Source organism: Oratosquilla oratoria, chromosome 26 (assembly GCF_046742065.1).
Source record: "Oratosquilla oratoria isolate Oo_2021 chromosome 26, ASM4674206v1, whole genome shotgun sequence".
Lineage (NCBI taxonomy): Eukaryota > Metazoa > Arthropoda > Malacostraca > Stomatopoda > Squillidae > Oratosquilla > Oratosquilla oratoria.
The window spans coordinates 9,327,558-9,342,618 of NC_134802.1; the positions used below are offsets into that span (position 1 = coordinate 9,327,558).

A 15,061-nucleotide genomic window follows, 5' to 3' on the forward strand; every position below is an offset into this window, starting at 1 on the left:
ATGGGCAGGGGGATGGGGGGGGGTAGTATGTGTGAGCAAAATTTGACGCAGCCTGAAGGGATTTCTCCACGTCTTCTCCTTTTATGTATGGGGAGACGGAGAGGGGGGGTCGCCGATTTAATGTAGTGGCCTTGCTGTGGATGTGCTGTGTCTTGTGACACTGCTTCTGACCCAGGGCAGTGGACAAGGTGCAGGGATGACCTGTCATCCAGGAGGTACTAAGATAAGAGGGAGGGTGGTGGGGTGTGGAGTGTATTCAGGGATGGTTAATGGGTGGGAATGATTTTATGCCTTTTCCTTTTTGGCTACCTCCCTTGTAAGAGGGAAAAAGCCTTGGTATATGTATGTTAATGAGATATGAACTTTTGAAGTGAAAAGAACGCACAATCAGTCCTAGAATCTTGTTTGCTTTCTCAGAGGCTGAAATATACTGCTTAGATGATTTGAGATCATTACTGATAATTATGCCAAGATCCTTTTCACTATACACTTTTGTTAATGAATTTCCAAATAACTTGTAATCATACTGTTATCTTTATCTATGTGCATAACCTTTCATTTACTTGTGTTGAATTTCATTAGCCACTTTTCAGACCATTCCTGTAATTTATCTAAATCTTCTTGAATATCTAATTGATTTAAGTGATCATTTGCCATTCTGCATAGTTTTGTATCATCAGCAAATCTGGAGACAATAGATTTTAGTTTGTGGTCTATATCATTTATATATACTACAAATAGAAGTGGCCCAAGAATGGAACCTTGAGGAACTCCACTCATAAAATTTGTCCATCTAGAAGTTTTGCCATTTAAAACAACTCTATTTTTGATCATTCAACCCATTTCTAGTCCAACTTAATAGTCTACCACTTATTCTGTGTGAAGTTAATTTAGTAAGTAGCCTTTTGTGGGGGAAAGTATTAAAAGCTTTTGCAAAATAGAATTCAAGTTAGTCATGCAAGAACACTTCCATCAGAATCCATACTGGCTATCATTTATCAAAGTTACTTTCTAAATGATGTTCGATAGCATCTCTGATGATAGTTTCCACAATTTTTTCTATGATTGAAGTCAAGTCTATAGGCCTATAGTTATTTAATTTCTTTTTGTCACCTTTTTCAAATATGGAAGTAACATTAGCTAGCTCCCATTCTCTTGGGATATCTCCGGATATGGTGGATTTCTTGAAAATAATTTTTAATGGAACAATCTCATTTTTCATTTCCTTTAAGATTCTTGGATGCTGACTGTCAGGCCCTGGTATTTACCTAGTTGTATTTTGCGGGAAGGGAAGCTATGCTCGTGGTGTCCCGCCTTTGTATCTCGCCGTGTCTAGTTTACTTTTAAACTCATGAATGGTTTTTGCACATACTATTTCATTATCCAGTTTGTTCCAAGTGTCCACTACTCTATGTGGAAAACTGTTTTTCTTCAGTTCTCTTGTGTAGCTATGTTTTTTTATTTTCTTTCCATGTCCTCTTGTGTTTCTCTTGTCCCAGTTTAGTAAGTCCTCTCTATCGAGTATCTCTTTGGCTTTCATGATTCTGTAGATGGTCAGTACGTTACCTCTCTTCTTTGCTCCAGCGTCAGTACATACATACATACATATACCAAGGCTTTTTCCCCCTTCCAAGGGAGGTAGCCAAAAAGGGAAAGGCATAAAAACACTCCCATCCATTTCATCCCTAAATACACTCCACACCCCTCCCACCCTTCCTCTCATCTGAGCACCTCCTGGATGACGGGTCATCCCTGCACCCTGCCCACCGCCCTGGGTCAGAAGCAGTGTCGCAAGACACAGTACATCCACAGCGAGGCCGCTTCATTTAATCGGCGACCCCCCCTCTCCGTCCCCCTTTGCATATAAGGCGAGGACGGGGAGAAATCCCTTCGGGCTGCGTCAAAATCTACTCACACACACTACCCCACCCCCCACTTCCCCGCCCATTCCTCCTCATGCAGTCACAACATCATCCATATACAACCATTCTCCACTCACCTCTGTCTTCCGTCCTCTCCCTTCCTTCCTCATCAGACATTCCCCTCTTCCCCAAAGCCCCCTTCACCCCATCCATCCACCTCATCCTAGGACGTCCCCTCATGTTCACTCCCTCCACATCTGCCTTCCATACCTCTTTTACTAGTCTTTCTTCACTCATTCTTTCCATGTGTCCAAACCATCCTAATATTCTTTCATCAACCCTATCTCCCAAATCCTTTTTCACCCCTGTTCTCCTCCTCACCTCCTCATTTCTCACTCTATCTAGCCTAGTAACCCCCACCATACTTCTCAGACACCTCATCTCAAACACATTCAAACTCCTTCTCTCTTCTTCTCTTATGTTCCACGTTTCTGCCCCATACAGTGCTGTTGGCACAATCACTCCTTCATACAGTCTCCTCTTCGCATCCATTCCCAAATGTCTATTCCTCATTACACTCTTTAAACCACCAAGGCATTTACTCGCTTCTCTCAATCTACATTCTAACTCCACCTTCACTCCACCTTTTCCTGCTACACTTGCACCCAAGTATCTAAAACTATCCACTTCCTCCAGTCGCTCTCCCTTAATGTTCACTTCCAGTCTACTGCCACTTTCACCCCTTGTACATCTCATCACCTTACTTTTACCCACATTTATCTTTAGCTTTCTTCTATCACATACTCTCCCAAACTCTGCCACCAGCTTCCTCAATCCCTCCTCTGACCCTGCCACAAGCGCAGTGTCGTCCGCAAACAACAGCTGGCTCACCTCCCACTTTTCTCCATTTTCTTTAACCATCTCCAATCCCTGACTCACTACCCTAGCATTCACCTCTCGCACCACCCCATCCATGTATAAGTTGAACAGCCAGGGCGACATAATGCATCCTTGACGAAGTCCCACCTTTACTTCAAACCACTCACTCTCTCCATTTCTAATCCTAACACATGCTCTACTACTCTCATAAAAACTCTTGACAGCTCCCAAAAGCTTTCCTCCTATCCCATAAATCTGCATAACCTCCCACAGTGCCTTTCTGTCTACCCTATCATAAGCCTTTTCCAGATCCATGAAAGCCCAAAAAACATCCTTCCCCTTTCCTATAGCTTTCTCACATATCTGTCTTACCACAAAGATCTGATCTACACAACCTCTACCCGTCCTAAATCCACACTGTTCCTCACCAATTACTCCCTCTGTTCCTCTCCTAATCCTCTCAATTAAGATCCTCCCATAAGCCTTCCCTACTACACTCAACAGGCTAATCCCTCTGAAATGACTACATTCACACTTGTCCCCTTTTCCAGCGTCAGTAACTCCAGTTTAGCCAATCTCTCCTCTGGATTCTTTCTATTTTCTTTATATTCTTTTTGGTACTGGGTGACCACAATGTCGCCGCATACTCTAGTCTAGGCCTTATCAATATAACCAATATTTTTTTTATCATGTCTTCGTCCAAGTATGCAAATGCCACTTTTATTGATCTTAGCAAGTTTTCGCCTCCCCGACAATTTTGTTAAACTGTTTATCATAGGACAAGTCGTTTGTGATAATTACCCCCAAATCTTTTTCGGATCCTGCCTTCTTTACCTCCTTGGTTCCTATTGTATATTTTCCTGATATTCTGTTTTTTCCTTTTTCCAAACTCCATTATGCTACACTTCTTAGTATTAAAGTCCACTTCCCATTTCTGACTCCAGTTCCATGCCTTATTCAGGTCTTCCTGCAGTGCTTCACAGTCCTTATCAGTTTCTATTTTCCTTAACAGTTTGGTGTTGTCTGCAAAGAAGCTCATGTAACATTTCACATCCTCGTCCATGTCATTCCCATAAATAGCAAACATTATTGGTGCCAATACAGATCCTTGCGGTACTCCACTGATCACCTCTTTCCAATCTGAATATTTTTCTCTGATCACTACTCTCATCTTTCTACCAGTCAGGAAGTCCTCCATCCATTTTAGTAGGTTCCCTTGTATTCCTCCTATGTGTTCCAGTTTTTTTTTAGTAATTTTCTGTGTGGTACTTTGTCAAAAGCTTTTTGCAAGTCTAGGAAGGCACAATCAGCCCATCCATTTCTTTCTTGCACTATGTCTATTAGTCTTGAGTAGAAGCATATTAAGTTTGTGGTGCATGATCTTCCTTGTCTGAACCCAAATTGTCTTGGGTTTATTATGTTGTTGTCTTCCAGATGTTTTACCCATCTATTCTTGATGATTTTCTCACAAATTTGGTTATAGTGCTTGTTAGTGACACTGTCCTATAGTTGGTGGGTTCTTCCTTGTTTTCTCCTTTATATATTGGTACAATGTTAGCATTTTTCCAGTCTTTAGGTATCTTTCCTTCTTTGAGTGAGCTTTTCATTATGTTGTGGTGTTTTGTCCATTAGTTCTTCTTTGCATTCCTTTAGAATCCAATTTGCAATACCATCCAGGCCATGTGATTTTCTGACGTCAAGTTTTGATAGGTGTTCTGATATTTCTTTTTGTGTTGTTGTAAACTCACTCATGTGGGGAGATTGCTTGTTATGGTGTTTTATTAATTTTGAGTTTCTCTATACACCTTTTAATCTTTTCTTTTGTTTTATTTACCATGGTAAGTTTACCCTAGACTTTTCACAGGTTTCAGTTTGGAGTTAACATTGAGGTGTTTTGTTTATGAATAATGAGCTAAAATTGTTTAAAAAATCACACATTCCTTCATTTGAATATTCAAGTTGACCATCAGCAGATAATAGTGGGCCAATGTGATTCCTAATAACCTTTTTTATCTCTAATGTAACTATAGAATTCTTTGGGATTCTCTTTGGATTTTTCAGCGATATTCATTTCATATTGTCATTTTCATTTTTTAATTGCATAACTTTGATAGTCATTAAGTGAACCTGAGCACTTGTATTTCTTATACTTTCTTCAGTTTCTTTGTCAAGCCATTTTGGGCGAGCCTGTTGTTTGTTTTGTAATATCTTATTTAGTTGTAGTAATTTTTTTCTTGGTCTGAGTTTCACTTTGCTTTTTGGCTTTTCTTTTTTATGGTGGTTATTTCTGGTGTAATTGGGGTTGTAACCCAAAACAACCATATCTTAGGTACAAAAAGACTTTACAATGGAGTCCCTCAATAAGCAATACTTTGACCCTTAATGTTCAACTTCTTAATGAGTCATCCACCAACTCCAGATTCAGAACTGAACACCAATGTTCTCATACATTCAGATAACTCGACAATAATAACCCAGGACAGTGAATACAAAATAGCAGCAAAGTACACCCAGGCCAACTTAAACAAATTGGGAAAATGGCTCAAATATAACAGAATGGAAGCTTCACCCCAGAAATCAAGAGTAACACTGCACACTCCAAACAACTAAGAAAAATAATAAATAGAAGAAAAAGATATCAATTATAAAAATAAAAAATAAAACTTATTTTAAAATCAATGAATAAATCCTTCTACTAAATAGGAACCCTAATATTTTGTGACTAACATTTGATACCCATATGGCATTCAGCCCACATATCAAGGACCTGACAGCAAAAATTTCCATGAAAATAAATTTTTTAAAAATCATCAGCAGCACTAACTTTGGACAACAAAAAGAAACTCTAATAACCATGTATAAAAAGTTCATAAGAGCCACCCAAGTATATACCTCCACAGCATGGTTTCCAACAATCAGCAAATCAAATGCAAACACACTGTAGAATGCAGTACTGATAATAATAATAGAATGCACCATTGGTGTGAGTATTGCATCCTAAGGGACTCCACTGCATAGTATTTATGTTCCAGAAATTTGACTGTTTTGGTTTACTCTACACCATCTTCTTGCTATAAAGTTAGCTATTTTTTATAATTGCTAGGAATATATATTTTTATGGCCTCTTTTGATAGTATTTGTCTTGGGACTTTGTCAAATTTACCTAGTTTTATTATACAGGAAGGGAGCTATGCTTGTGGTGACCCATCTTTGTATCTTTCAGCATCAAGTTTTTTCTTAAAATCTTGAATAGTGTTTGCACATACCGTTTCTTTGTCTAATTTGTTCCAAGTATCTATCACTCTGTGTGGGAAGCTATTTTTTTCAGAGCTCTTCTGTAATTATCTTTTTTGAGTTTCTTTTTGTGTCCTCGTGTGTTTCCATTGTCCCATTTCAATAAATCATTCTTATCTAAAATTTCCATTCCTTTCATAATTCTATAGATAGTAGGTCTCCTCTTTCCCTTCTTTGTTCCAGAGTTGGTAATTCTAATATGGACATTCTTTGTTCATATGTCATTTTGGAAAGAGTTGGTGCCACTTTTGTTGTTGCTCTTTGTATTATTTCTATTTTTTTTTATGTTCTTTTTGGTACTGGGTGTCCATAGTGTTGCTGTGTACTTGAGTTTTGGTCTTATTAGTGTAGTTAAATTTTTTATCATTTCCTCGTCTAAATAGGGAAATGCCACTTTTATTGACCTCAATAAATTGTAGGTTTCTCCAACTATTTTATCAATATGCTTGTCCAGTGTCATGTCTTTGCTGATCATCATTCCATGGTCTTTTTCTGAGTTTACTTTTTTTACCTCTTCTTTACCAATTTTATAATCTCTCGATATTCTGTTTTTACTTTTTTCCAAATTCCATTATACTACATTTCTTGATATTGAATTTCACTTCCCACTTTTGAGTCCATTTCCAGATCTTGTCCAAGTCTTGTTGTAATGAGTTGCAATCCTCCTCCGTTCTTACTTTCTTTAGTATTTTTGCATCGTCTGCAAATAAATTCATATAACACTCTACTCCTTCATCCGTCATTTATGTATATGGCAAACATGATCGGGGCCAGTACTGATCCCTGCGGGACACCACTTATCATTTCTTCCCAATTTGAGAATTTATCTCTAATTACTATTCTCATTTTCCTCCCTGTCAGGAAGTCTTTCATCCATTCCAATAATTTTCCTCTGATGCCACCTATTTATTTTCCTTATTAATTTCTTGTTTGGTACCTTATCAAATGCCTTTTGTAGGTCCAGAAAGGCACAGTCTGCCCAACCATCTCTCTCTTGTATTATATCTATTAATCTCTAGTAGAAATGTCTTACCTATTTTGCATATGAAGAATTAACAATGCAACAATAATATAATCAAGGTTGTTCACTGTCAATTGAATTTCAATACTAATTCCTTCAGCAGTGACCAAGACAATTATATACACATTCTCAAGATATGCTGAAATACAGGAATAACTTTATCCAGTATCAGGTTGTAGAGTGCAGACACAATGTAGTACTGTATATTCAAAATGCTTTAACTGACATGCATCAGCTACTCTATGTTTACAATATTTTTTTCTTTATTGTCAACATTATCTATCACACTTTAAAGCTGAAATCATAGATGATAAAATCCTCTACCACAACACTGACAAAATAACCTGGTTGGGTGGCATGAATTCTAACCTGGAAGGTCTTGACCATGGTGGTGGTGTGATGGTGGGGAGTTGAGGAGCTTGCCCGCCCTCTTTCTGATGCTGAGGACCTGGTGTCACGAAAACAGCCTGCCCCACCTCCTCCACCTCCCCCTCCTCCTCCGCCGCCTCCCCCTCCTCCTCCTCCTCCTCCCCCTCCTCCTCCTCCTCCTCCCCCTCCTCCCTGGCCCTGGTGCTGCTGTTGCTGTTGCTGTTGCTGCTGCTGTTGCCCTTCCGGTGGTGGCTGCTCACGGCCAGCGCCCGACCCTACTGACCCGACCGGGCGTGCAACGCTAATACAGAGCCACGGTGCCAGGCACTCCAGCACGCGCACCTTGCCTGCAATAGAAGAAAAGGAAATTGATGACAAAATTATTTTATTAACATGAAAAAAATCTGCTTGCAAATAATAACTATTGCATTGAATTTCACTGATTGGAAACCTGCAGACCCACAATAGTCAGCAATAGTCCTATGGGTCCTCCTACAGATCTCTCTAGAAAGAAATACTGGACTGCCTGTGTTGTGTTGTATATATTTCATTGGGTGTCCTTAATTGCAATAAGCTGGAAAAGGATCTACATTCATAAGATCCTGTCTCTTTTTCCCTAGATATCACACATAGTTTTAAGTTCACTTATGATTATAATTTGGGCAGCTAATCCAGGAGTTGATGCATCTATATAGAATATAATTTTTGACATTGGCTTGTGGTCCATTTCAATTTGTTGCCATGATATGACTCTCCCAACACAGACAAAATAGCTTTTTTCAGTTTTACCTAACCTCTTTAACCACCTAAACATTCCTCTCAAGTAACTTCTTCCTCTTCTTTCTTTCCATGATGTCATGTCCAGAATATTATATCTCTCTTCATGTGTTTTATCTGCAAGGCCGGGAACCAACTTGGTCACTGTTCTCTGTATCCTCTTGATCTTGTTTATATCTTTCAATTTATATAAAGGCAACACCACTACAACATACTCTCATGTACTAATTTGGGGTCTGTTTCTATAAGACTGGTGGAAGGAGCAGGAGGAATAGAAGGAGAAAAGTTACCAGTTATCAGGTCTCCTGTATAAAAGAAGAAGAAGAATAAACACTGATAAAGATCTTTGGCCTAGTCTGGAAACTAAGTGCCAGCTTCTCAGTACCTCTGGTTGTCACAAAGCTTCAATCTTGGGCCCCTGAGATCCCAAGTCCTGTCTTTTACCACTTTGCCACAGGATTCATGATCTTATGGGCCCGAGATCGAAGCTTCATGATGGCTGGATTTGATTATTTGAAAGATTTCATTGCAGCTAGTGATTTGTTCCATAATAGTTACAAAGATAAAGCAAAAAAAACCCTCAATCAAATATTATTATTCCTAGACGATGGCAATGGTAGCTGTGTAGAAAAGAAGATATGGAACGGTAGATTTCAGGCACTCCCAAACCAGGATATAAATTCATATCTGATTTAAGCTCTTTTAAATACTATGCATGCAAAGTGGTACTTGACTTGGGTTGCCAACCATCCTTTATTTCAAAGGACAGTCCTTTATTCAGCACTATTTGTCCTTGTCCTTTATTGAGATTTGAAATGACACTAGTTGTCCTTTATTTTGAAATAGGTGTGACTGGTAGTTCAATCCTACTCTTGAGATGTGATGATTGCAAAAGCGTTTACTTCTTGTAAAAGTGCAGACTGTCAACTCTGCATTCTGCACAATATGAGACGCACAGAGCAGCAGACTGCAGTCCAGGGTGTAAAATTAACCTCATTTTATGTATAACTCAATTTTTCATTAAAAAAAAGACACCAATTTTGGGAAAACCAGAAAATCGTAAAGTATGTTACTAAATATGAGAACCACCACCAAGAAAAAAGAAAAGGAAAATAATAGAGAAAGAAAGGAGGTGCCCTTGGACGTTTGGAAAGGCAATACTTCCGCCTATCAACTGAACTCACAAAGAACCAAAACAAATATGGCATATTATACAACAATGTAATGATGACACCCTTCACAAAATCGAGCCGTAATGTGTTATAAATACCAGAAGAGCAGTGAAATCTATGTGAGAAAACTTGTATTAGCAGTGCCAATATTTCATGTTGACAGATATTTGGAAAAACAGAAAAGATTTCAATGAAATTCAACATTCGGCATATTATCAAACATAAGCTTCGTAGGCCATTCATTTCCCAAAGTTTCAGAAATTTGTAGAAGTAGTAGAACACTTGAAGCTAGAAGAAAAGCTTAGATTAAAGATGGATGAACTTCTTTTTGATGAAGTAGTATTATTCAAAGGACCTTCAACACTATCAAAAGCTCTGAACTCTTCATAAGCTCAACAATATCCAGAAAGTGGTACGGGTATTTTGTTTTGAAATCTATGGACTTTAAATGTATCCATGTTTTCAAAATAGTTTCTTTTGTACAATCGATTCCTGGAGCATCATCTTATTGTGAGAGAGTTTTTAGTTTCATGTCATCTAAATGGCGAGATGAAAGGAACTGATGCTCTGTTGAATTAAGAACGAACTTCTCATACATTTTAACATAAAAAATAGTTATTTGGAATTCGCTAAAAACAGCAAAGATGATACAAATTTTCTGAAGGCAGCAAAAAGCCAGGGCAAATATAGTTCTAAAGATTAGAATCCTTTGATCAAGGTAAAATAAATTTCTTCTCATTCTTGTTTTTATATTTTCATTTAGGTAAGATTTTGAACTGCATTTAATATAGACATCTATTATGATCTATAGCCACTTAAATAAATATCAATATAGATTTTATGTCCTTTATTGTAGCTTAACAGAGTTGGCAACCCTATACTTGACAGGACTTGTGATGTTAGGGGCCGAAGATCTAAGCTTTGTGAAAGGCGGATTTGACTATCTGAAAGACTTCACTGAAACTAGCAATTCGTTCCATAAGACATTCTTATATACAGTATAAATACATACATACATACATATATATATATATATATATGTACATATATATACATACATATATATACATATATATATACATACATACATATACACATACATATACACATACATACATATATATATATATATATATATATACATATACATATACTGTATATACATATACATATATACTATATATAAATATATATATATATACATATACATATATACTATATATATATAAATATATATATATACATATACATATATACTATATATATATAAATATATATATATACATATACATATACATATATATATATATATATACAGTATATATATACATATTGGCTGTATGTTATTGTGGCAAAGTAGCATGCAGCTCATACTTTAGGGTCTCTATGGGGTGCCCCTATGGACCCTATCATTTTGTTTATGATAGAGGAAGACTGTTCATAGAGAAATGATGACACTTTTATTATACTGAAACTGTCCCTCCGTTATGCTGTCCCCCAACACCTTGTTACTGTCCTGTACCATTTCTCTGTATATTCATTTCCTTTTTTTTGCCTACCCTGTGATAGGGGAAAAGAATGTTGCCACCAAGTATTCCCACTTGAGTTGTACGAGGTGACAAAAAATGGGACGGGGGATAGGATTAGGAATCCTGCTATCTGTAGCCCCACAGGGGACATTCCTAAAAAAAGTAAAGGCATAAGAGGGTCTAGGAGTTTTCCAACCAGTACCCTGGGGTTTGGGTCTTTTAATGTGTGTGGATGTGGCAGAGATGAGAGTAAAAGGGAAGAGATAGGCATTGAGAAGAGCATACAGGAAGGGGAGGCTTTTTGAATGTATTTAAATGAATGCATACAGGGATTAGGGAGAAATGTCAATGTAGTTTTATTGGGAGGCCTTAATGCTAGGGTAGGAAATGAACCAATAGATGAAGTGATTGGGAAGTATGGAGTTCCAGGTAAAAATCGTAGTGGAGAGTTGATGGTGATGTGTCTTGAAAGAGAGTTGATGATAGCAAATACAGTGTTTAGAGAGAAAGTCAAGCATAAGTACTCATGGGAGAGGGTGGTGGATGGAAGGGTGGTAGATAGAGTGTTAATGGACTATATAGTGGTAACCAGGAGTATAGTAGGAAGAGTTGGATGTATATGTTCTAAGGGGAGAGAGTGGGGGAATGTCAGATTATATTTTGGTGGAAGGTAAGTTGAGAGTGGAGAATAGGTGGAGAAAGGAAAAGGGCAGAAGGTAGGGAGGTACTTATAGTGAGCTGCTTAAATGAGAAAGAAAAGGAGGAGTATAAGAAGAAGCTGAGAGAGGAGTGGGAGGGGGTGAAGGAGAGAGCAGAACTAGGAGTGAAGGAGGAAAGGGGATGGTTCAAGGAGGGAGTCATAAGGTGTGCAAAGATGGTGTGTGGAACAAGGTGGACAGTAGGAAATAGAAGGAAAGGAAATGAGTGGTGGGATGAGGGAGCAAAGAAGGGTGTAGATGAGAAGCAGGCTTTCATAGATTGGTTGCAAATTAGGATGAGGGAATCGTATGAGAGGTACAAAGTAAAGAGAAGAGAAGGAAAGCATAAGATAAAGGAGGCAAAGAGGAGAGCAGATGTGAAATGGGGTAAGAATATGGTAGAAAATTTTGAAAGTAATAAAAAAAAATTTCGAAAGAAATTAAAAGAGGAAGAGGCGGCAAATCAAGTAGAGAAGAAAAGGTAAAAGGTGCAGATGGAGAGATGATAATGGAAGAGAAGGCAGTGAGAGGAAGGTGGGCAGAGTATTTTAGGGAGTTGTTAAATGTGAAGGAGGATAGGGAGGGAAAGGTAGTTGCAGTGGGGACACCACGAGCATAGCTCCCTTTCCCGTAAAATACAACTAGGTAAATACACACACAAACTAGGACAGAGAAGAGAATGAGGCGATTTGTTGACCATTTACAGAATTATGAAAGGGATGGAAATTCTTGATAGAGACGACTTATTAAAATGTGACAGAAGAGAAACAAGAGGACACGAGAAGAAGCTAAAGAAGGACAGTTACAGAGGAGATTTGAAAAAGAATAGTTTCCCACATCGAGTGATTGATGTCTGGAACAAACTAAACGCAGAAACAGTGAGTGCCAAAACTATACAAGATTTTAAGAATAAACTGGATGCGGAGAGATACGAAAACGGGTCACTACGAGCATAGCTCTCGTCCCGTAATATACAACTAGGTAAATAAAACTCCTTGCCCATCAGTTGGAGTGCCTGCTCGTAGTGCAGCGATGTTGTTTTTTTCAGCACTGAACGGAATCGCATTCGGAGCGCGCTCGCGCGCGTGTGCGTGTCTGTGTTACTGTATCAATTCTTGAAACCTCAATCTATTTTACCCTTTAACAGAAACACCAATTGAAATACCTGTCAACCTAAGTACATATTAATCAAAACACCTGTTAACTAAAACACCTCTCAATTAAAACACCCGCCAACTGAGAAATCTGTCGACTGGAACTGATTGAAACACCTATCAAATGTAGCAACTATTAGTTGACACCTGCCAAATAAAACAAGTAGACAATTGTCAACTGAAACAATGACTTGGAGCCACAGATGTTGCAGACAAGCATCTGAAACCTTAGAAGGTGCGGCCTGACCCTTGGCGACTTCCAAGCCTCAACCTTAACAAGCAACTGCAACCAGAACACCAGTCCTAACCCCCGCACCCCCTTTCAGTCAGGTGGTCTGACACTAGGCCAGTAACAAATGTGTAGCGTAACACCAAGCTGAAGGGGTTATGACGTTTTACCTCTGCTAAGGTGACACACACCTCTATTCTACCCTAGTTATTTTCGGTAAGTGAATTTCTCTATATACATCGTCCTCATATTTGGTTCAAATACGTGTGTTGCAGAACTCGTTGAAACTCAAAGCAATTAGGCTAAAACTTACTTCCTACAACCTGAGCCACTGCCTCACCCCTAGTAAGCACAGAAATGAAAACATAGATACAATGAATATCTAGTCCCATGAAAGGGCCGCAGCAACACCATCACCTTATAATGCAAAGAAACCAGTTTCGCGGGTTCAAACGTTGGCGTCATTCGGCACTCAAGGTATAGGCTCGTCTCAGTCCTATAAACTCACTAACAGGTTATTAAACTTTTCACTGGTAATGATGACTTGTACATTTGTCTAGACGATTTTATTCAGCGGAGGGAAACCTCCCTGTGCGGCGAAAGAGTTAACGAAGAACAGAAGACTAGTGAAATTTGAAATCCAGCGGTCGGTCGGTCATAACCGTAGAAACTCTCATCCAGACTGATACAGTAGTTCTTTCAGCCCTCCTTCCGAATTTGACCTCGCAGGACAAAAAGCGGGTCAGATCAGAGGAACCAAATGTCCTCCACACTGACTAGGCCTGCCCCCACCACTTACCTCCAAATCACCCCCGACCCCAACTCGAACGGGAAGAAAAGCAGTTGGACCAAAATAAAATGAAGTGGAAGCTGGGAATGAAAGGAGTGAAGGACGAAGAAACAAGAAAAGTGAACCAACAGTACGATGGTGGGGTTTGGGGGAATAGGAAGGCGAAGGAAAAAAAGAGAGGGAAGACGTTGAGGGGAGGTAAGGGAAAAAGAGAGGGAGGAGATGGATAGGAAAGACTGGACTGAGGGAGAGGTGGGGATAGAGGGAAGGGAAAGCGACGGAGGAGGGGGACAAAATAGGGAAGGGGGGTGGGGACGAAAGAGAAGAAAGAGACGGAGAGGACTGAGGGAGGGAAAGGGAGATGACAGGATCAATGGGGGGGGGCGAATTAATCTTCGGGAAGAAGAGGATGAAGATGAAACGATGAAAGGTATCAGAAGTCGAATGAAAGAGTCTGACACCGGCCAGACTGAAACAAACAATGCCTCTAGGGTTGGAAGAAGTAAACGTCTTCGCTGTCGATGGTGGTGGGGGTGGGGGTCTCCAGTGATCGTGAACGAAGAGGAAGAAGACGAAGAAGAGGAAGAGGACGAAGAAGACGAAGAGGAGGAAGATGAAGAAGAGGAAGAAGAAGAAGGACGAGAGGTACGAAAAAAGGGAAAAAGAACGAACTAAATATGCAAGAAATGAAAGGAGAAATGTCGGGCACGAGGGAGGCACAAACAACGGCGAGAAGGCGCCAAGGAAAGGAATAATAATAATAATAATAAAAATATGCGAGGGTGGCCAGAAAACGAAAGACAAACACATAGTCAGCCAGACAGGCAGACAGAACCAGGTAGAGAGAATGACACACAGGCGAGATAGCTGGACGGGAAGATAAAGAAAACGAGACCGAGAACGATAAAATATTGTATGTTCACACGATGAATGATGTAAACAAACACAACATACTCGATCTTCAGCTAGACCGAAAAAATCGCAAAAAAGCATACTGGGAACCTACACAGTGCACCACTGAGCATACAAGATCAATCAAGACTTATGATCTCGAAAAAAAGCATACTGGGTATGACCTAAAATCAGGATTCCTTCCCCCATTACTTCACTCTGAATAACTGAACTTTTCACCATCATTATTTCCCTATATATTACTCATGACTACCCCCTCCCTCTAAAGTTTGCCACATTCTGATGTACAAAATCCACTCGGTGAGCATCCGTATCTCCATCCTCATCTAACATTTATCCTTCTGCTGGGTATCATCTGACATTGGCATCCCCGGC

The 15,061-nt window shown here is 39.3% G+C and overlaps 1 protein-coding gene across 4 annotated transcripts in view; it reads right to left on the bottom strand.

Annotated features, from left to right (window-relative positions):
* The window catches only part of Ypel (Yippee-like), a 485,504-nt gene that overhangs the window by 84,532 nt on the left and 385,911 nt on the right, over positions 1 to 15,061 (bottom strand). For all 4 annotated transcript variants that reach the window (XR_012967632.1, XM_076209305.1, XM_076209307.1 and 1 more), the window contains exon 3: positions 7,426 to 7,772. Coding sequence is in view for 3 of the 4 variants with exons in the window: in XM_076209305.1 (XP_076065420.1) it covers positions 7,426 to 7,772 (347 nt within the window). In the remaining variant the exon portion in view is untranslated. The remainder of the gene's footprint in view (positions 1 to 7,425; positions 7,773 to 15,061) is intronic.